General features: G+C 44.6%; 2 protein-coding genes and 1 pseudogene across 4 annotated transcripts; 2 read left to right on the forward strand and 1 right to left on the reverse strand.

Annotated features, from left to right (window-relative positions):
- LOC116406442 overlaps positions 1-23,206 on the reverse strand; it is a 954,163-nt pseudogene that overhangs the window by 187,052 nt on the left and 743,905 nt on the right.
- neu3.2 (neuraminidase 3 (membrane sialidase) gene 2) lies at positions 2,794-5,088 on the forward strand. The gene is made up of 2 exons (XM_002942410.5): positions 2,794-2,997; positions 3,670-5,088. Exons 1-2 carry the CDS (start codon positions 2,794-2,796, stop codon positions 4,594-4,596), a joined length of 1,131 nt encoding a protein of 376 aa, XP_002942456.2. The 3' UTR covers positions 4,597-5,088.
- neu3.3 (neuraminidase 3 (membrane sialidase) gene 3) lies at positions 8,488-20,647 on the forward strand. Of its 3 annotated transcripts, none has more exons than XM_031895790.1 (3): positions 8,488-8,572; positions 16,097-16,312; positions 19,348-20,530. In XM_031895790.1, the coding sequence occupies exons 2-3, from the start codon at positions 16,115-16,117 to the stop codon at positions 20,302-20,304; spliced, it is 1,155 nt and encodes a 384-aa protein (XP_031751650.1). In that variant the 5' UTR covers positions 8,488-8,572; positions 16,097-16,114; the 3' UTR covers positions 20,305-20,530.

The raw sequence follows: 23,206 nt of genomic DNA on the forward strand, positions 1-23,206 counted from the left end.
GGGAATGTTTAGTTATGGGGGGATTCTATGGGCACAGGGTCTGTTCCACTCAACTTTCTCCTCCACTGAACAATTATTATTGTGACGCTTCACTAGAGAGATGGAAAGGGGATGTTCCAGAAATCCTAAAGAATGAAGACCAATTGCAAGTCGGCTTATCCCTCTCTGATGCACACTTACATCCCCTTACAGTTCACCTTAGGGATAATGTGACCCTTCTGCATATTGTTTCATGGTAACCCCCTTGTGCTGGTGGGGGATTCTGGGAGATGTAGTTGAGCAGCCAGGTTGCCTAGGGTGCCAAGCCGGCTTGGTCTGGCCCTGCTGAACATCCCCTGTAGGAGATACTGAGGAGACAACTGCCCCATACAGTATTTCACATCTCTTTTCTTTCCACTAAGAAACCAGAGGGGCCAGTGACCAAGGGCCACACATAAGTGCAGGGACACTAAGGGCTGCAAATCCCTTGCACCTTCCCCCTCTTGCCCCGAGCAGTCTGTGCCGCATTGAAAATCTGCTGCAAGGGGCAAAAAAACAGCACTGACAGATGGGTACTTAACAAGCAGGGGGTAAGTACAGGGCTTCCTGCCCCCCCTTACCCAGTGCTGCAGAACCCAGGCAGTGCCACACAGAGAGGGGTGCAATCTCTGCTCCCCATTCTAGGGCATACCTACCAACTGTCCCGATTCTAAGAGCTCAGCCCGCAGTCCCCGATTCTTATTGAAAAGTCCCTCATTTCCCTTTGATCTCCTGCACTGAATACCTTAAAAAGATACAAAGTTTCTCAAACTTAATTAAATAAGGGGGCTTTTTGGCAGAGCCCAGTATACTGACCCCCTGCACTGAGATACAATTGTAGCTAATAAGCTAAACAGGTCTCTTGGGGGAACTGAGACTCGCAGCATAAAGGGCAATTTCAACTTTTGTAAAAATGGCAGTGGTATTTCTTTTTGTCCCTCTTTACACTTTTCAAATGTTGGGAGTTATGTCCCAGGGGGTGCCTCTTGGGGCAACATTTTCTTTCCTTTGCAAGGAGCAAAATAAATGGGGCCTTTTGCCATGCCATTTGCCCCATTTTTGTAAATGAATCTTTAGATCAGGGAGGCGCTGCAGGAGTTAATAACAGCTGTGTATTTGTGAGTGGAGCTGGTGAATCTGCTGGCGCTGGGGGCATCCCTACCCTACCGTATGAATTCATGTCATTTGTGCCCCCAGAGAAATAAATGGGGATTGGTGCCGGGGTGGTGGATCCCTGGGATAAAAGACAGAGATTAGAGAAGCCCCACCCACTATGTAGGGGGTCACACCTTGTGTGGGCGTGTCTAGGTGACCCTTGATCATGAGACTGAGATATTTTTGGAATTATGGCTGATACAGTAATGCTTTGATAGCCTTGTTATGTACTAAGGGGGCTCTGAGCAAACATTGGGCCACTGGTATGAGAGCTTTATGCTCAACCTAATGATGCAGCTTTCTATATGATACCCATGGAAAAGTTAGGATAATAAACCAACACAACATGATAGTTATTATAACTGTGGCAGAACTAATGCCTGATGTGGTCCTGCTGCCCAAGTATCATCCTTTTTTTATTAAGCGCCCTCTAGTGGAGAACTGGAATAGTAGGATTTCCCATATCACACACTGTGCATAGCCACACCCCCTAAAACCCATACTGGTCTCACCAAGTCAATGAGCAGAGAGTACTGCAAACTGCTTGGCTTGCTATGATGCAGCGATATTCTGAGATAACATGCAATTGGTCTTCATTTTTGGGGTGGATTTTGAACTACTGTTCAGCAGCTCTCCAGTTTGGAATTTCAGCAGCTATCCGGTTGCTAGGGTCCAAATTGCCATAGTAACCAGGCAGTGGACTGAATAACAGTCTGGCATATGGATAGGAGAGGGGTGGAAAAGAAACAGAAATAACAAAGAGTAACCACAACAATAAAACTGTAGCCTCACACAGCAATAGGTTTGTCGTTGGCGGGGTTGGTGAGTAGTGATGAGCGAATCTGTCCTGTTTTGCTTCGCCATAAAATTTGCGAAACGCATTTGTCGCACGATTTTTTGACGCCCGCCCTTTTTTAATGTGGCCGCACCCTTTTTTACTTGGGCCTTTTTGACGGGACCATGCCCAATTTGATGCGGCCGTGCCCAAATTTGTCATGACCGCGCCCTTTTTTGACTCAACTGCGCCCAATTTGATGAGTGACAAAATATTTTTACGCACAACAAATTTTTCTGCGCCAAATCTTCACAGAAGTTTTGCAAAATAATTGGCCAATGACGAAATGTGGAAATTCACTGCAAATCCATGCCTTGCGAAAAATGACACTGTTACAGAGCAAATAATTCCCTCATTATTAACCTTTTAACCTTTTATTCTTGTACCAACAAATGTATTTGTAGCTGTAATATTGGTGTGTAGGCGCCATCTCAGTGCCTTGTGCCTGAGTCTGAGCTTTCAGCCAGCGCTACACATTAGAACTGCTTTCAGCTAACCTATTGTTTCTCCTACTCCCATGTAACTGGAGGAGTCCCAAGCCGGACTTGGATTTCTTACTATTGAGTGCTATTCTGATACCTACTGGGAGCTGCTATCTCTATATCACTCCAACTTGCAGCACAGCAGTAAAGTGTGAGTGAAGTTTATCAGAGCACAGGTCACATGGCTGTGGCACCCTGGGAAATGAAGAATATGGCTAGCCCCATGGGAATAACAGATTACAATGCAGGATTCTGCTGGAGAAGCTCTATTAACTGATGGGTTTGTAACAAACATGTTTTCCCATGAAGGACGAAAAGCCAAAGAAGAAGGTGTTGTTTAAGTCAGGACCTAATGGGCCAGTGTACAGGATTCCCTCACTCCTCTACATAGAACAGGAGAAGAAGAAGACGTTCCTGGCCTTCGCAGAGAGACGCAAGAATGCAGATGATGCCAGCGCTGAATACCTGGTCATGAGGAAAGGGGTCTGGGAAAATGGATCAGTCAAGGTAAGTCTATAGGCCCAGAGTGGGGTTGTTTCATACAGACTGTCACATGTCCCACCAACAGCCAATCCTCTGCCATGTAGCTCTGCCCCACGCAGACAAGCCTTTCTGGTTACAATATTAACCCCATACAACAATTATTGTTTCTTATTTGTAAAGACAAAATGAAGGGAAAATTATACCTTCCTAATGAATACTTATATATATACCATAATAACTGATCTATTAAAGAATCTCCCCAAACTGGAATATATATATCAGTAAATATTGCCCTTTTACATCCTTTCCCTTGAGCCGCCATTTAGTGATGGGCTGTGTGCTCCCTCAGAGATCAGCTGACAGGAAGTGATGCAGCTCTAACTGTAACAGGAAGAAGTGTGGGAGCAAAAGGCAGAACTCTGCCCATTCATTGGCTGATGGGGCCTAGCATGTATGTGTGCCTTGACTTGTTTGTGTGCACTGTGACTCCTATGATCCCAGGGGGCGGGGCTTAGTACTTAAAATGGCAGTTTCCTATTTAGGATTATCTACTGCATTCCCCCTCAATGAGGCAGTGGCCCATAAAGATGGTGGATAAATAACAATGTTCCATTGGGGATAATGCCCCAAACTGGCAGTGAGATACGGGGGAATAATCTGGGAATTCTAACACCAGAATTTGCCTTTGCTTTCCAGTGGGGAAAAGTGGAAGAGTTAAAAGGAATTGGAATGAAGAACAATCGCACCATGAACCCCTGTCCTGTTTATGATAAGGAAACCAAAGAGCTGTTTTTGTTCTTTAACTGCATCCCAGAGGGGGTGTCGGAGAGTGATATGAAAACGTGGGGGAATCAGTCGAAGATGTGTTATGTCACAAGCAGGGATTATGGGAAAACCTGGAGCCGTGTGAAAAATATCACTGGTGCCACCATCGACATCAACAAACTGGCGACTGTTTTTGTGGCACCGGGACACGGCATTCAGACACGGCATTTAGAGTGCTGGGATCTCATTATTCCTGCCTATGTCTATGTTGCAGGCAGCTGGGATACACAGTTGAAGGGTGTAAAAGCGCATTCATTTTACCTTTACAGCAAAGACCATGGCAACAGCTGGCGGGTATCCGAGCGTATTATTTGCTATGAGACTGGCGAATGTGAGCTGGCGGAAATAACTGGTAACCATGGCGAACTGATGCTTTATTGTAACGCTCGATCCACATGCGGCAAAAGGATAGAAGCGCAAGCGGAGATAGGGGGGACATTTGCCAGCGCTAATGAAAGCACCACGCTCCCTGAGTATGGAGGGGGGTGTATGGGAAGTGTTGTGAGTTTCCCTGGGAAAGGGCAGGAGGGAACCCACCGGCTTCTCTACTCACATCCGACCAAGGAAGAACGAAATGACCTGGGAATATACCTCAACAGAATGGATAGTAAGCCATGGTCTGACCCAAAGATCATTTACGAAGGCCCAAGCGCCTACTCTGATCTCGCCTACTGCCAGGGTACCGATACCGTCGCCATCTTGTTTGAGTGCGGGAAGAAAACTCCGTATGAGGAAATCGGTTTCTGCTCGTTACCACTTAACGATGTCCTGTCTGCCTGTAGCACCACCGCGGTGTAGAATTTCCTCTTCCTGCTCATTGACTTTTCCAAAATTCCCCTCCATATTATCCGTCACAAACATGGACAGGTTTCAAAATGCCATCTGCTGATGCCCGGTGTTCCCCAGGGCACGGGGTATGGGCAAGTGAAGCCGCAGCTCCTCTCTATTTTCTGCTGTTCGGATGATTCGGACTGCTGACCTGAATGATTGGGAACAATAGAAAGGCGGCCATTTTGCTTATGGAGGGTGCGGCTTCCTTTAAAGGGGCTGTCCTGAGATTATTCTGAGATCATTTGAAACTGGTCTTCGTTTTTTATTATTTCTGCTATTATTTTTTTCACTGTTATTTCTGCAACTCTGCAGTTTGGCGTTTCGGCAACTATCTGGTTGCTAGGGCTCAAATGACCTTAGTAACCAGGGAATGGTTTGAATGAGAGGCTGATATATTTATAGGAGAGGGCCTAAATAGAAAAATCAGTAATAAAAAGTAAGAATACCAATAAAATCATAGCTTCGCAGAGCAATAGTTTCTTTGGCTGCCGGGGTCAGTGACCCCTCCATTTGAAAGCTGGATAGAGTCAGTATAAAGAGGCAAATAATTAAAAAACTTTAAGAAATAAATAATGAACACCAATTAAAAAGTTGCTTAGAATTGGCCATTCTATAACATACTGAAGAACCGCCTATTTAAATACCCTTTATATTAAAGGAGAAGGAAAGGTACAAACTCAGTAGGTTTATCAGAAAGGTCTGTGTAAATACAGCCATAAGCACTCACAGAAATGCTGCACTGAGTCCTCTATCAAAAGAAACACAGGATTTCTTGTCTCCTTTTGTGTCACTTGTTCTTCTGTGTCAGACTTCCTGCTTTTTAGAAAAATCCTTCAGGGTACGGGCACGAGTCTGCTCAGTTTGCTCTTCTCTCTGTCAGGTCTGTCCACTGGTGAGTGACCAGCAGGTTGGAGCCTATGTGCTGAGTAGGCCGGGAAACTCCCATTAATGGCACTTTCCCTCTCCCCCTCCCTTCTCCTCCCATCAGAACTCGCTCCCCCTCCCATCAGAACTCACTCTCCCTCCCATCAGAATTCACTCCCCCTCCCATAAAACTCACTCCCCTCCCATCAGAATTCCCTCCCCCTCCCATTGGAATTTGCTCCCCCTCCCATCGGAATTCCCTCCCCCTCCCATCAGAACTCACTCCCCCTCCTAACTCTGTGTAATCTGAGCTACCAGCAGCCAGAGCTGCAGCAGGCAGCTACTGAGACCAAGCTAAAATGGCAGCTGCTATCTTAAACAAACAGAGGGAGCTTCTATGGCTGTTACTCAGGCATGTAAAGCTTTCTGCAGAATAAATATAGGGTTCTAGGTGGCACTAATGTGGGGAATCTATTGGCAATAAAATGCCAAAATGCCTTTCCTTCTCCTTTAACACATTTGCTTAAAGAATTGTGCTTAGGGCAGTGGAAACCCTACTGTGCCAATACTGTATCGTGCCTCTGTACCTACAATTGCCATATTTTTTATATTTTATTACATAATTGCTGCGTTTTGCCTTTAAGGGCCAATGCACCTGAGACAACGGTGGCCAAATGGGCACCTACATGTTCAGCATCACAATGACCAGTGTCCCATTCATTAGGCACAACTTGGCTGCGGCAATGAACATGGGCTTCTGTAGGAACCCGCAAACTGCCAGCAGCCTTTGGAGGTGGCCATAGAGTCAGGTTCCTGTGCATCAATAGGCACATTGTGCTCAATCGGGACTGATAATATAAACTTTGCTGGAGAAGAGGCTATTAATAAGAGATATGATAACGATGTATAAATATATAAGGGGATCATATAATAACCTCTCTAATGTTTTATTTACCAGTAGGGCCTTCCAACGGGCACGAGGGCACCCACTCCGTTTAGAAGAAAGGAGGTTCCAGCTTAATATTTGGAAAGGGCTTGTTACAGGGAGAGCTGGGAAGCTGTGAGATAATGCACCCCCTACTGTAAATTATAAGGATTTTAGAAGTCACAAAATGGTCTTAGCACCAAGCTTCTCACACCTCTGTATATTAAAGGTGAACTATCGTGAAATCATAATATAGGCTTACCCTCTATTACCCTAATGCACAACAGGGATTGTCCTTGCACTTGTGCCCCTGGGGTTAAGTAAAGGACCTTGTTTTGATGGGCTAAGGGGGCCCAGCCTGAAGGCCAGTTAGGGGGGGATTTGGGGTGAGTGCTTATTTGTACCCTGGGTACCCCTGGAACTATAGCGGGGTGACTGTTACCCCAATGTTTCTATATATCTGTAACCTTGTTATGGGCTAAGGGGGCCCAGCCTGAAGGCCAGTTAGGGGGGGATTTGGGGTGAGTGCTTATTTGTGCCCTGGGTACCCCTGGAACTATAGCGGGGTGACTGTTACCCCAATGTTTCTATATATCTGTAACCTTGTTATGGGCTAAGGGGGCCCAGCCTGAAGGCCAGTTAGGGGGGGATTTGGGGTGAGTGCTTATTTGTGCCCTGGGTACCCCTGGAACTATAGCAGGGTGACTGTTACCCCAATGTTTCTATATACAGTTCATTGTGTATAAACAAGCAATGGAAAGTGCAGTTGGATAAGTGGATATATAAAAATGGAAAGAGCACCCTTATATATATAATGAATCATATAGGGACACATAATACATGATTATTATAACAATATACAGAGCTAATGGAATACAGATCTATATAGGCAATATAGTCAGTAGGTATAATACAGTGTAAAATATCCTACTCATTGTGTAATGTAAGTGATATTGATGTGATTACACTCAGTAGGTTTGTACCTAGTACAGCTCAGTATATAAGAAGGCAGTTTTTATAAAGGAAGGGAACTAACTGCCTGATGTCCCACAATTACTACACAATAACAGCTGCTTTAATCACTGAATTTTCCCCCAGGAAGGTGTGTGCATTGGGAGTCAATAACCAACGGGTTTGGATTGTAAGCTCTGCGGGGGAATCACTGTGCATGTGAATCACACGTACTGCACTTTTGTTGTTACTGAGTCTGCGATCTCTTCAGTGCATGCATTTTATTCTTTTAAATAAACATTTATTGCATTAACCCTGCGTTTTCTTTGTGTTTGCATTTTTTGCTATTGTTTTTGAGTATTAATTGTGCCCGGGGTCTGGCTGCACTTTGCACTGAATAATACATGTGGCACATTGGCACATAGGGCAGGCGCTGCTTCCATCACACAAGTTAGGGGAGGGGACAGGGGAGGGACAACTACATGACTCCACCCTCCCACCACTCATGAATACATTGGTGCCAAACCCAGGGAGCCCTGTATTACTGGGGGTGCCAGGGGGTCTCTGCCCAGGTTTAAAGTGCAAAAATGGCCGATTGTGCCTCTGCACACTGATTTTCCAGTAGTACATGACCCATTATCTGTAGGGTTGGACTGGCCCAATGGGAAACTGGAGAATTCCCCAGCAGGCTCAATCAGGGTGGCCCCTTTTTCCTCATTTGGGTGTACAGTGAATTAACTCTTTACTATCTTTGTCAGATTCTAGAGGGGCAATAGCCTGAATATCAGTGAGTACTGCAGCCCCCTATGTGACCCATGTAATGCTGGGGGTGAAACAGGTGGAACCGGGGGGGGAAAAGAAAGTCACATTCAGCTAGAGGGGCAATAGTCCAACACTTTAGCTCCTAGTTTAATAAATCTGCCCGAATATCCTGCCCTTTGGCACATGGATTAATATAAAAACCCCTTGTCTGGTATAAAATCTGGGTTCAAGGGCAGGAGATAAAGCACTGGGGGTACAAGGGTGCTATAGGGGAGACCCTGACAGGAATGAAGGATCAGAATGGAGCAGCCCAACCCCCCCCCCCCCCAACTGCCACTGTGAGTGACCCAGTAAAGCCGGGAGGTGCCTGTGGATCTGCTGGTGGAGGTGCAGGAGAGCATGATGGGATTTCTTGGGATCCATATTGGATGAGTAGGAGAGGTATGTGGGTGGGGGTATGAGTGGGGGTATGGGTGGGTGTACGGGTGGGGGTATGGGAGTATGAGTGGGGGTATGGGGGTGGGGTATGGGTGGGGGTACGGGTGGGGGTATGGGAGTATGAGTGGGGGTATGGGTGGGGGTATGGGGGCATGAGTGGGGGTATGTGGGTGGGGGTATGGGTGGGGGTATGGGTGGGGGTATGAGTGGGGGTATGGGTGGGTGTACGGGTGGGGGTATGGGTGGGTGTACGGGTGGGTGGGGGTATGGGTGGGGGTATGTGGGTGGGGGTATGGGTGGGGGTATGAGTGGGGGTATGGGTGGGTGTATGGGTGGGGGTATGGGTGGGTGTACGGGTGGGTGGGGGTATGGGGGTATGGGTGGGGGTATGTGGGTGGGGGTATGGGTGGGGGTATGGGTGGGGGTATGTAGCGTCAGAAGGGAAAGTCAGTTGGTGCCAAGATTCATATTAACACTAATTATGTTGTTGCTCGTTATTTCCTGTATGTACTAAGGGCAACTTGCCCCAAACCAGCTCTTAGTCTGTGTAACTGGTTCAACTGGGAAAGAGCTGTATAAGCTGAGGGGGAATATGAGACATTTATATTTCTGCCCAGTAGGTGTCGCTTTCCCCCAGGATTATAAGGACCCAGAGATTCCTCTGATCTGTTTTAAAGGGGAACTCAACCTAAAAGTTGTTTTTTGCACAGTAAAAAATACATAATTCTAAGCAACTTCCCCACATCCCAATTCATTGTTATTGAGAGCAGTGTCTGTCCGGGTGTTTATATCCTCTGCACTGCTGGCTCTGACTCCCCACACAATTATTAAGTATTTCGGCCCCCAATATACAGAGCAGCGCAGGTTTGTTATCAAAGTCACCGAGGAATAAAGTCTGTGTATCTGGAGAGGGAGCATTATGGGAAACTGCCTGGGTCTTTGTTCAACCCCTGCTGCTATGGTACAAGATTAAGACTAAATGGGGCCCAACATTTTTGGTAATAAGTTTGATTGACACGACATCAATACTGTGTGTCTGGTCACCAGCCTGCCCCCTGCTGGTCACCCCTTGAACTGATCCATAGTCACAGAGTACCCACCCGTGCCAGCCAGGGAGCCCCCACTGCGCCAAGCCTGCGATATCCCTGCCCGCCCAATGTGTGGCCCAACTTCACCTGCAAACCAATCAGATGTGCCCCAGTTTGCCTGATGGGTAATCCGGCCCTGTGCGCTGCTTGGGGGGCCACTCATGGAGGGCAGGTCAGTCACACCAGGAAAACCATCTAAGGTTGCACTCAAGGGCCACAGGAGCAGATCAGTGGCCAACGTGGATCCCTTTAGATATGGGGGTCTTGGCCACACACCCCGTTTACCCTCAAACATGCCCCTGGTCTGGCCCAGCCCCTGAATGGGTGCAACTGCTCCTGAGTATGTGGGTGACACTTCAGTCTAATTCAATGGCCCCGACACTCGGCCAGTAAGAGCCCCTCACTATGAGCCCCCCGTGCCGGCAAGCTGGAATCCTTTATTTCAACACTATTATTTTATTGTTAAAGGAGAAGTAAACCCTAAAAATGAATATGGCTAGAAATGTCATATTTTATATAAGGAACCAGACTTCTAACTTGTCACAGGGGCTCCCCATCTTGGAACGTGTCAGTGGCACTGCACATGCTCAGTGGGCTCTGGGCAGCTGCTGAGAAGCTGAGCTTAGGGGTCGTATTGTATTGTGGTATTTATATTCTATATATACAGTATATTGTGTGTCAGTCCCTAAGCCCAGGTAAGTGACAGCAGCACAGAGTATGTGCAGGGAATCAGCAGAAAAGCAGATGGGGGGCTACTGGGGGCACCTTTGGGGGCACAGATCTTCCCTGCCATAGGGCTGTGGGGGCCTCGGGCTGGTACAGGAGCCCAGAACATAATGTGCCACATTTCTAGCCTATGTCTTTAGTTAGGCTTTAGTTCCCCTTTAAAGATGCTTTGGGCAGCTGGGGCCCCTGTGTGGGTACCGGGGGGGGGGGGAATTCCTGCCCTGGCTCTAACCCCGCCGAGGGATATGACAGTCAGAGGATGATGAAACTCAGTAAGAATTGGGTGTGAGGCAGCGGCAGTAGCCAATGGGCAGCCGGGAGGGATTTTGGGAGGCTCCTGTATAAATATAACAGCTGAGCAAAACAATTCAGTCAGTTCTGATCCCACAGCAGCGCCAGGAGCCCAGATAATCCCAGGGGAGCCCTCCAGCCCTCAGCATGTAAGTCTGTCCCCCCCCACATGGGGGAGCCCTTGGCTCTGACTGGGGGCAGCGGGGGGTACAGTTACAGGGGGGGATTCTATGGGCACAGAGTCGGCTCCATTGAACTTTTATGCTGAGCAGAATAATATTCAACTTTCCTGTATTTCTGAGTTATTTGCCTTTATATTTTGCCTCTTTTTAACCCGATTTTTACTGGGGCCCTAAACTCACTGTTACCTACTGAGGCTTTGGGGGGGGGGCGGGGGGCACAGAGGTAAGTTTGCAGCTATGTAGGGGCCTCCATACGTGGGGTGTTGGGCCCTCGATACGCTAGTCCCACTGGGTCCGGCACTGTACTCACTGGGTTTATAGTTATGTGTAACTGTCACTGTGTCTGTCCCTTTCCCTTCCCTGCACTGCTGGTTCTGACTCCTGATACAACTCCCCAATATCCATTCATTCCTCATTCTCACTGGGTTTATAGTTATGTGTAACTGTCACTGTGTCTGTCCCTTTCCCTTCCCTGCACTGCTGGTTCTGACTCCTGATACAACTCCCCAATATCCATTCATTCCTCATTCTCACTGGGTTTATAGTTATGTGTAACTGTCACTGTGTCTGTCCCTTTCCCTTCCCTGCACTGCTGGTTCTGACTCCTGATACAACTCCCCAATATCCATTCATTCCTCATTCTCACTGGGTTTATAGTTATGTGTAACTGTCACTGTGTCTGTCCCTTTCCCTTCCCTGCACTGCTGGTTCTGACTCCTGATACAACTCCCCAATACCCATTCATTCCTCATTCTCACTGGGTTTATAGTTATGTGTAACTGTCACTGTGTCTGTCCCTTTCCTTTCCCTGCACTGCTGGTTCTGACTCCTGATACAACTCCCCAATATCCATTCATTCCTCATTCTCACTGGGTTTATAGTTATGTGTAACTGTCACTGTGTCTGTCCCTTTCCCTTCTCTGCACTGCTGGTTCTGACTCCTGATACAACTCCCCAATATCCATTCATTCCTCATTCTCACTGGGTTTATAGTTATGTGTAACTGTCACTGTGTCTGTCCCTTTCCCTTCCCTGCACTGCTGGTTCTGACTCCTGATACAACTCCCCAATACCCATTCATTCCTCATTCTCACTGGGTTTATAGTTATGTGTAACTGTCACTGTGTCTGTCCCTTTCCCTTCCCTGCACTGCTGGTTCTGACTCCTGATGCAACTCCCCAATATCCATTCATTCCTCATTCTCACTGGGTTTATAGTTATGTGTAACTGTCACTGTGTCTGTCCCTTTCCCTTCCCTGCACTGCTGGTTCTGACTCCTGATACAACTCCCCAATACCCATTCATTCCTCATTCTCACTGGGTTTATAGTTATGTGTAACTGTCACTGTGTCTGTCCCTTTCCTTTCCCTGCACTGCTGGTTCTGACTCCTGATACAACTCCCCAATATCCATTCATTCCTCATTCTCACTGGGTTTATAGTTATGTGTAACTGTCACTGTGTCTGTCCCTTTCCCTTCCCTGCACTGCTGGTTCTGACTCCTGATACAACTCCCCAATACCCATTCATTCCTCATTCTCACTGGGTTTATAGTTATGTGTAACTGTCACTGTGTCTGTCCCTTTCCCTTCCCTGCACTGCTGGTTCTGACTCCTGATACAACTCCCCAATATCCATTCATTCCTCATTCTCACTGGGTTTATAGTTATGTGTAACTGTCACTGTGTCTGTCCCTTTCCCTTCCCTGCACTGCTGGTTCTGACTCCTGATACAACTCCCCAATACCCATTCATTCCTCATTCTCACTGGGTTTATAGTTATGTGTAACTGTCACTGTGTCTGTCCCTTTCCTTTCCCTGCACTGCTGGTTCTGACTCCTGATACAACTCCCCAATACCCATTCATTCCTCATTCTCACTGGGTTTATAGTTATGTGTAACTGTCACTGTGTCTGTCCCTTTCCCTTCCCTGCACTGCTGGTTCTGACTCCTGATACAACTCCCCAATATCCATTCATTCCTCATTCTCACTGGGTTTATAGTTATGTGTAACTGTCACTGTGTCTGTCCCTTTCCCTTCCCTGCACTGCTGGTTCTGACTCCTGATACAACTCCCCAATATCCCAATAATGACACAATAGGCTGAATTCAATGTGCTGAATAAACACGGCGCTGCTGCCCTCGGCACAATTACAGGGGATTAAAGAGCCAGTTGTGCCGGTAGATGGTTCCGGTACCCGGAGAGAGAGCAGAACACAGCCCATAAATGGTCACAGAACTGTTCTGCTCCAGAAGCCGCGGCTCGTGGGCCTGTTTATGTTGTACAGACGGGCAGGAATATAAACACTGACCCACAGCCGGGGAATAGATCTGCCATCAGGTGTGTTTGTGCTCAGTGTTACACTCAGGCCCATAACCCACCCATCTACTGCTAATTACTGAGAGTAAAATACCAGCACTCTATTGTGTATAGTAAGGTTATTATTGTGTAGTATTGTGTGTAGTAAGGTTATTATTGTGTAGTATTGTGTATTGTAAGGTTATTATTGTGTAGTATTGTGTATAATAAGGTTAATATTGTGTAGTATTGTAAGGTTATTATTGTGTAGTATTGTGTATAGTTAGGTTATTATTGTGTAGTATTGTGTATTGTAAGGTTATTATTGTGTAGTATTGTGTATAGTAAGGTTATTATTGTGTAGTATTGTGTGTAGTAAGGTTATTATTGTGTAGTATTGTGTATTGTAAGGTTATTATTGTGTAGTATTGTGTATAGTAAGGTTATTATTGTGTAGTATTGTGTGTAGTAAGGTTATTATTGTGTAGTATTGTGTGTAGTAAGGTTATTATTTGATAGGGGTTAAATTGCTTAATGCTGAATTTACACAATTTTGTTTTCAATCATGAAGGCCTGTGTATGTATTACTTCAGTTGTTATGATTACCCTCATTATCCTGTCTGTCCAAGTTGCTTTTGGCCTTGATTATCTCAGCTAATATTCAAGGCTAAGAGATCATAATAAAGCTTCAGCAGCTACTTAAATAATTTCTGTATTTCTACTAATAATTGCAATGTACCCACCCATGATACGTAAGCATAATGGGATGTGTTTTTCTATCTACTATATAAGTAATATCAAAACAAAATAAAGTTGTACTTGTTTGCAATACACATACTGGTTGTATAGTTTGTACAAGTACCCTGATCAGCTCGCCTGAAGAGACATATCATTATTGTGTAGTATTGTGTGTAGTAAGGTTATTATTGTGTAGTATTGTGTGTAGTAAGGTTATTATTGTGTAGTATTGTGTGTAGTAAGGTTATTATTGTGTAGAATTGTGTATAGTAAGGCTATTATTGTGTAGTATTGTGTATAGTAAGGTTATTATTGTGTAGTATTGTGTGTAGTAAGGTTATTATTGTGTAGTATTGTGTGTAGTAAGGTTATTATTGTGTAGAATTGTATATAGTAAGGCTATTATTGTGTAGTATTGTGTATAGTAAGGTTATTATTGTGTAGTATTGTGTATAGTAAGGTTATTATTGTGTAGTATTGTGTATAGTTAGGTTATTATTGTGTAGTAAGGTTATTATTGTGTAGTATTGTGTGTTGTAAGGTTATTATTGTGTAGTATTGTGTGTTGTAAGGTTATTATTGTGTAGTATTGTGTGTAGTAAGGTTATTATTGTGTAGTATTGTGTGTTGTAAGGTTATTATTGTGTAGTATTGTGTATAGTAAGGTTATTATTGTGTAGTATTGTGTATAGTAAGGTTATTATTGTGTAGTATTGTGTATAGTTAGGTTATTATTGTGTAGTAAGGTTATTATTGTGTAGTATTGTGTGTAGTAAGGTTATTATTGTGTAGTATTGTGTGTTGTAAGGTTATTATTGTGTAGTATTGTATATAGTAAGGCTATTATTGTGTAGTATTGTGTATAGTAAGGTTATTATTGTGTAGTATTGTGTATAGTAAGGTTATTATTGTGTAGTATTGTGTGTAGTAAGGTTATTATTGTGTAGTATTGTGTGTAGTAAGGTTATTATTGTGTAGTATTGTGTGTAGTAAGGTTATTATTGTGTAGTATTGTGTGTAGTAAGGTTATTATTGTGTAGTATTGTGTATAGTACGGTTATTATTGTGTAGTATTGTGTGTAGTAAGGTTATTATTGTGTAGTATTGTGTATAGTACGGTTATTATTGTGTAGTATTGTGTATAGTAAGGTTATTATTGTGTAGTATTGTGTATAGTAAGGTTATTATTGTGTAGTATTGTGTATAGTAAGGTTATTATTGTGTAGTATTGTGTATAGTAAGGTTATTATTGTGTAGTATTGTGTATAGTAAGGTTATTATTGTGTAGTATTGTGTATAGTACGGTTATTATTGTGTAGTATTGTGTATAGTAAGGTTATTATTGTGTAGTATTGTGTATAGTAAGGTTATTATTGTGTAGTATTGTGTATAGTAAGGTTATTATTGTGTAGTATTGTGTATAGTAAGGTTATTATTGTGTAGTATTGTGTATAGTAAGGTTATTATTGTGTAGTATTGTGTATAGTAAGGTTATTATTGTGTAGTATTGTGTGTAGTAAGGTTATTATTGTGTAGTATTGTGTATAGTACGGTTATTATTGTGTAGTATTGTGTGTAGTACATGTATCATTGTGTAGTGTTTTGAATAGTAAGGTAATTATTGTGTCGTTTTGTATACAGTAAGGTTTGCAGATTGGATGTGTACAGTCACATTAAGGTCACTTGTAAAAAATCCAGAGAGAAGGGCTGCACTGAGCCCCACCCACAATCAGACCTTGCCAGAAGCAATATGGCTGCCATGATGGGAGGGTCAGCTGTTTTTCACATTAAGGGGCATATTTCTAAAAATGTGAGATTAGAGCCCCCACAGAAAAACTCCCCCGCATTCTATTCATTCCTGTGGGATTTGTTAGAAGTGTATTGATCAATGGGTGAAAGTTACAGTTCATCATTTGATACACAGGCTGCTAACCCATAGGAATGAATAGAATGTGGGGGAGTGTTTCTGTGGGGGGCTCTAATCTCACTCACACCTGCCCCTACGTAACACATGGAGTTAGGGTTGGACAGTGAGGCCATTAAACATAGGTACCCTAGGTGTAAGAGTGGTGCTACTTCCCCTTTAAGTAGGACCATGGAGTAAATCAAACACCATACAGTGAGATAATGACCAATAATAATCAATAATGGGTCAGTAATGCCCAATACTATATCCATGTCTAACACTGTACCTTACATTCCCAGCTACCTCCCAGCCGAGCCATGAAACCGCCAATGCCAGAGCGAACGCCATTGTTTCAGGCGGAGCCCAATGGGTCGGTGTACAGAATTCCCTCCCTTCTCTACATAAAAGAGGAAACCATGTTTCTGGCCTTTGCGGAGAAGCGTAAGGACGCTAACGATGCCAGCGCTGAGTTCCTGGCCATGAAGAGGGGGGTCTACAAAACGGGGTACGTCAAGGTAAGTCATTAGAACCAGAAGGGGGTCATTTCCTACAGACACGCGTTGCAGTCTCTAACAAGAGACGATGCTCCGATGGTCACATGACCCAAGAAGAACCAATCCTCTAATGCTAAGGTGTCTCAGCCAGAGGCAGTTCCTTGATTGTCATATGTCCCAAGTTCAACCCTTCCAACTGAACCCCCGGCCCATATATATATATATACACATACAGACCAGCTCATACACTTATATATATATTCTTCCAGTCCTTCCACCAACTCCAGCTCATTAATCTCCTTCTTAAGGACTGGAATTTACAGTTTTGCACAATTTAGTATCATAAGCAGAAATAGAAACAGTACAGGTATGGGACCCATTATCCAGAATGCTCGGGACCTGGGGTTTTCTGGAAAAGAGATCTTTCTGTAATTCGGATCTCCTACCTAAAGTCTGCCAAAAACATTATTTAAACAGTAATTAAACCCAATAGGGCTGTTCTGCCCCCAATAAGGGGTAATTATATCTTAGTTGGGATCAAGTACAGGTACTGTTTTATTATTACAGAGAAAAGGGAATCATTTAACCATTAAATAAACCCAATAGGGCTGTTCTGCCCCAATAAGGGGTAATTATATCTTAGTTGGGATCAAGTACAGGTACTGTTTTATTATTACAGAGAAAAGGGAATCATTTAACCATTAATTAAACCCAATAGGGCTGTTCTGCCCCAATAAGGGGTAATTATATCTTAGTTGGGATCAAGTACAGGTACTGTTTTATTATTACAGAGAAAAGGGAATCATTTAACCATTAATTAAACCCAATAGGGCTGTTCTGCCCCAATAAGGGGTAATTATATCTTAGTTGGGATCAAGTACAGGTACTGTTTTATTATTACAGAGAAAAGGGAATCATTTAACCATTAAATAAACCCAATAGGGCTGTTCTGCCCCAATAAGGGGTAATTATATCTTAGTTGGGATCAAGTACAGGTACTGTTTTATTATTACAGAGAAAAGGGAATCATTTTTAAAAATGTGAATTATTTTATTAAAATGGAGTCTATGGGAGATGGCCTTTCCGTAATTCGGAACTTTCTGGATAATGGGTTTCAATTCCAGGGCATTAATAAACAAGTTAAAAAGCAAAGGCCCAAGGACTGACCCCTGCGGTACCCACTAACCACACTGGTCCAATTAGAAAATGTTCCATTTACCCCACTCTGTGTAATCTACCCTTCAATCAGTCTATCCAAGCACAAATTATGTTCCAGGCCAAAATTCATTCATTTAACCAGTAATTTTCTGTTCGGTACTGTATGAAATGCTTTATCAAAGTCTAAGTAGATCACATCCACTGCCATCCCAGAGTTGAGATTCCTGCTCCTCTCCTTATAAAATGACATTAGTCTGGGAAGATCTGTTACACATAAAACCATGCTGGCACGAACCCATAGTATTGTGATTGGCAATGTATTACAGTATGTTATCCCTTACAAGCCCTTCCAAAACCTTTCCTACCCCTGATGTCAGACTAACAGGCCTATAGTTTTCAGGCTGAGAACGGGATCCCTTTTTTGGCACCACATTAGCAATCCGCCAGTTTCTCTGCACCATGCCAGGCCTCAAAGAATCCTGAAAGATTAAAGGAACAGTAACACAATTTTTGCTCTCTCCCAACATTGGTAGCACACTCCCGGGCTTCTCCCCTCTCCTGCCAATCACAGCTTTGTTATTTCTCTGGGATGAATACCATCCAGTCCTGGACATTGTATGTGTTCTAGTCTCTTTTGAACTGTCTCCAGATTCCCCCATCCATCAGTTGTAGAAAGGAAACGGTTGTTATCTGGTTCCGCAGTTGTGTAAACGGAATAAAAATGATTCCGAATCCCTGATTTCCCTGCTCTCGGCCACTAATTTACCCCCCTCTGATCCCACAGGTCCCGACCCTTCTTGCTTCATTTTTTTTTACATATTTGAAAAATAATTTGGCTTTTCTGCAATATCCTGCTCCATCTGTATTGTGTTTGTCTGAGTGTGTTTCCTGCTTTATCGGCCTCTTTGCACCAATGAAAGTTGTGGCTGCCCCCGACAACGTAAATGCCTTAAATGCACATTTTATTTTACCAACCTCACTGATAACCTTTATATCAAACCATAATGGTTCGGTGCTGCTACATCTTCCCATAGCCAATTCACAGCCCAGTCGATGCCACAGATGACTAAAGGTCCCCATACACGGGACAATTCTAGCTGCTGATATCAGTCCCTTAGAGCAGGGGTAGGGAACCTGTGGCTCAGGAGCCAGATGTGGCTCTTTTGATGGCCGCATCTGGCTCGCTGCCAAATCTTTAATACAAAAAATAACGGGGACGTGGCCTGTGCTCGGCAGATAGAAGACGTGTTCTAAGCCTCAGAACACATCTTCTATCCGCCGAGCGCAGGCCACGCCCTCCTGCGCATCGCTTCCGCATCCGCCATCCTTGGGACCCACCCTACCTTGCCCTGCAGCATCAGCGGCCAAACATATTGTATGGCTCTCACGGAATTACATTTTAAAATATGTGGTATTTATGGCTCTCTCAGCCAAAAAGGTTCCCGACCCCTGCCTTAGACCAATTCAGCAGCTTATTGGCCTGTGAGTGGGCTCTAACGATGGGCCTGAAATCGGCCAGATATCGATTGGGCAGGTTTAAAATTTTAGTCGGATCGGGGACCACATTGGCTCGTTGATACGGTTCCCGAACCGACTTTGCCTATATCCGTGGTTGTAATTCGATTGTTTGGCCCCAGGGACAAATGACCGAATTAGCCTGAAATAGCCAAATGGTCAGGAGCAGGAGGGCCCACTTACACCTGGGCCCCCCGGGAGTTTTCCTGGTATCCTGTTGGGCCAGTCCGACACTGCCGATATCGCCCACCCGTAGGTGGGAATATCGGGAGAAGATCCGCTCGCTTGGCATGTACGGCCACCTTAAGTGGAGGTGAGATAAAGGGGAATTTATATTTATATTTCTGCCTATATTAATCCAAGAATTTGTTTGTAATTCCCAGTGGGAAGGAGTCCAAATCTTGCACGAGGCGGCTATGAAGCAGCACCGCACCATGAACCCCTGCCCGGTTTATGAAGGCAAAAGCAAAACGTTATTCTTGTTCTTCAACTGTATCCCAGAGGGGGTAACGGAGCAACATATGAGAAAGTGGGGAAACGCCTCCAAGCTGTGTTATGTCACGAGCAAGGATTATGGGAAAACCTGGGACCCTCTGACGGATATCACCGACGTCACCAGCGGCATCAGAAATCTGGCGACTATCTTCTTGGCGCCGGGACACGGCATTCAGACAGAGTCGGGGAAACTCATTATTCCGGCCTATGTCTACGTGGCCAAGTTCTGGTTGATACACTGGTGGCGCACATCCCCACATTCATTTTGTGTCTACAGCGAAGACCAGGGCAACAGGTGGCGGGTATCTGAGCGCATTGGCCAGTGTGAGACGGGCGAGTGTGAGTTGGCCGAAATAACCAGCGAGGATGGCAAAAAGATGCTTTATTGTAACGCCCGATCCAAGGGCAAGAAACGGATAGAAGCGCTGATTCTTAACACCGATGGGGAATTTAAGTTTGTCGAAAAGAGCCGGAAACTCATAGAGACGAACGATGGATGTTCAGGAAGTGTGGTGAGTTTCCCGGGGGAAGAGGTGCCGGGGCAGGAGAGGTCCCACTGGGTGCTCTTCTCACATCCATCCAAGAAAGAACGGAGAGGCCTCGGAATCTACTTGAACAAAACCCCAATGGTTTCAGGGTCGTGGTCCAAACCCTGGGTTATTTACGAAGGCCCGAGCGCCTACTCTGATCTCGCCGACTGCCAAGACGCCAATACGTTCGCCATCTTGTTCGAGAGCGGGGAAAAAACGCCCTACGAGGAGATCAACTTCTGCTTGTTCACTTTAGAAGATGTGCTGGAACATATCAAGAAAAAGAAAGGCCTGTTTGCCAGACTCATGAAATAAAGTAGTGCAGAGTAGTAGGGTGGGGAGTAAGGTGGGTAGTAGGGTGGGTGGTAGGGTGGGTAGTAGGGTGGGGGGTAGGGTGGGTAGTAGGAGATCACACTCAAGGATTTCCAAGCACTTCTTAAACCTACACAGTGCAAGTAGGGACCTGTATTGTTCTGTGAATGTGGCACAGAGTGGTTTTCAATATGGCGACATGGATTAAACGCATTCTGGGATTCAGCAACGATGCCTCATCCTCTATACCCCCTACTGTAAATGATAAGGATATTAGCAGTCACTGAGGGGTTCTGTGCCCATATAAAGGCACAAGGCTGCAGGCTGAGTTATACAGGGATCTCTGAGTATCACTCATGTATTATAAGGGATACTGTACCCCCTACTGTAAATGATAAGGATATTAGCAGTCACTGAGGGGTTCTGTGCCCATATAAAGGCACAAGGCTGCAGGCTGAGTTATACAGGGAACTCTGAGTATCACTCATGTATTATAAGGGATAATGTACCCCCTACTGTAAATGATAAGGATATTAGCAGTCACTGAGGGGTTATGTGCCCATATAAAGGCACAAGGCTGCAGGCTGAGTTATACAGGGAACTCTGAGTATCACTCATGTATTATAAGGGATAATGTACCCCCTACTGTAAATGATAAGGATATTAGCAGTCACTGAGGGGTTCTGTGCCCCCCATATAAAGGCACAAGGCTGCAGGCTGAGTTATACAGGGAACTCTGAGTATCACTCGTGTATTACAAGGGATAATGTACCCCCTACTGTAAATGATAAGGATATTAGCAGTCACTGAGGGGTTCTGTGCCCCCCATATAAAGGCACAAGGCTGCAGGCTGAGTTATACAGGGAACTCTGAGTATGACTCATGTATTATAAGGGATAATGTACCCCCTACTGTAAATGATAAGGATATTAGCAGTCACTGAGGGGTTCTGTGCCCCCCATATAAAGGCACAAGGCTGCAGGCTGAGTTATACAGGGAACTCTGAGTATCACTCATGTATTATAAGGGGTAATGTACCCCCTACTGTAAATGATAAGGATATTAGCAGTCACTGAGGGGTTCTGTGCCCATATAAAGGCACAAGGCTGCAGGCTGAGTTATACAGGGAACTCTGAGTATCACTCATGTATTATAAGGGATAATGTACCCCCTACTGTAAATGATAAGGATATTAGCAGTCACTGAGGGGTTCTGGGCCCATATAAAGGCACAAGGCTGCAGGCTGAGTTATACAGGGAACTCTGAGTATCACTCATGTATTATAAGGGATAATGTACCCCCTACTGTAAATGATAAGGATATTAGCAGTCACTGAGGGGTTCTGTGCCCCCCATATAAAGGCACAAGGCTGCAGGCTGAGTTATACAGGGATCTCTGAGTATCACTCATGTATTATAAGGGATAATGTACCCCCTACTGTAAATGATAAGGATATTAGCAGTCACTGAGGGGTTCTGTGCCCCCCATATAAAGGCACAAGGCTACAGGCTGAGTTATACAGGGAACTCTGAGTATCACTCATGTATTATAAGGGATAATGTACCCCCTGCTGTAAATGATAAGGATATTAGCAGTCACTGAGGGGTTCTGTGCCCATATAAAGGCACAAGGCTGCAGGCTGAGTTATACAGGGAACTCTGAGTATCACTCATGTATTATAAGGGATAATGTACCCCCTACTGTAAATGATAAGGATATTAGCAGTCACTGAGGGGTTCTGTGCCCATATAAAGGCACAAGGCTGCAGGCTGAGTTATACAGGGAACTCTGAGTATCACTCATGTATTATAAGGGATAATGTACCCCCTACTGTAAATGATAAGGATATTAGCAGTCACTGAGGGGTTCTGTGCCCATATAAAGGCACAAGGCTGCAGGCTGAGTTATACAGGGAACTCTGAGTATCACTCATGTATTATAAGGGATAATGTACCCCCTACTGTAAATGATAAGGATATTAGCAGTCACTGAGGAGTATTGGTTGTACTACAATGTAACAATAAATGCAGCCCTGCTATAAATAATAGGAATAGTGGGAGTTACTGGGAGTTGCTGTGACCATAAGAAAGCAAATGGCTGCACTTTATACAGTTAGTGGAACGCTTGAGTTGATTTCTGACACAATTATACAGTAAGGGGGTCAGTAGGTTTTGGGGCACAAATTACATCACAAATCACTTTTTATAAAGAGACAAAGCACGTTGTATGTTTGGGATGTGAGTATTGTACAGAGACACTGCCCATTAGGTATTTGCCTTATTGGGTTTATATTTACTTTCCTTTTTTTAACGGAAATGAACAACGCACAGGAATTTGTTAAAGAATTTTTAGAAACACAAAGCAGCTCCTTATAAACAGAGCAATGGAATGTCCAGTAGGATATGTAGCGGGGGGCACGCGTGGCGCGGATGTGTGGGGAGTAAGAGGCCAGAGTACATAACACTAAGTGTTTCTATGGGGCCCCAGGAAGGAAACATATTGTTCAGAAAAGCACTTAAATTAGAGAGTTATAGTTTAAGGAAACCCGGGTTTGTTTGTTTTTGGCCGGCCCAGCGAATGCTTGGGGTCCCTCCCTCTCTAGTAATGGGAACAATGTCAGGTTGGCCCCCAGAATAAACAGCGAAATGTAGGAAATACCTAAAGCAAAGGGTTCGGCACTCGGCTTCCTCCATATGGCAGAAATAATCCTTAATCTTCCATACGGGGGGCCAAACCCCTCTACTGTGCCTGTATAACCCCCAACCAGATATATCTCCTGTATAAACAGAACAAGCGTATAGAGCAGGTCTGACGGTGCCCAGTTACAGCTCAGCAACCAACCAATATGGCATTGTTGTTAGAGTATTATAAGGGATAATGTACCCCCTACTGTAAATGATAAGGA

This window comes from Xenopus tropicalis, chromosome 2 (genome assembly GCF_000004195.4).
Source record: "Xenopus tropicalis strain Nigerian chromosome 2, UCB_Xtro_10.0, whole genome shotgun sequence".
Classification (NCBI taxonomy): domain Eukaryota; kingdom Metazoa; phylum Chordata; class Amphibia; order Anura; family Pipidae; genus Xenopus; species Xenopus tropicalis.

Coding starts and splice junctions, on each gene's coding strand:
- neu3.2 (XM_002942410.5), top strand. CDS start 2,794: ATGAAGGACGAAAAGCCAAAGAAGAAGGTGTTGTTTAAGTCAGGACCT. Junction 2,998..3,669: donor GGGAAAATGGATCAGTCAAG/GTAAGTCTATAG, acceptor TTTGCTTTCCAG/TGGGGAAAAGTGGAAGAGTT.
- neu3.3 (XM_031895790.1), top strand. CDS start 16,115: ATGAAACCGCCAATGCCAGAGCGAACGCCATTGTTTCAGGCGGAGCCC. Junction 16,313..19,347: donor ACAAAACGGGGTACGTCAAG/GTAAGTCATTAG, acceptor TGTAATTCCCAG/TGGGAAGGAGTCCAAATCTT.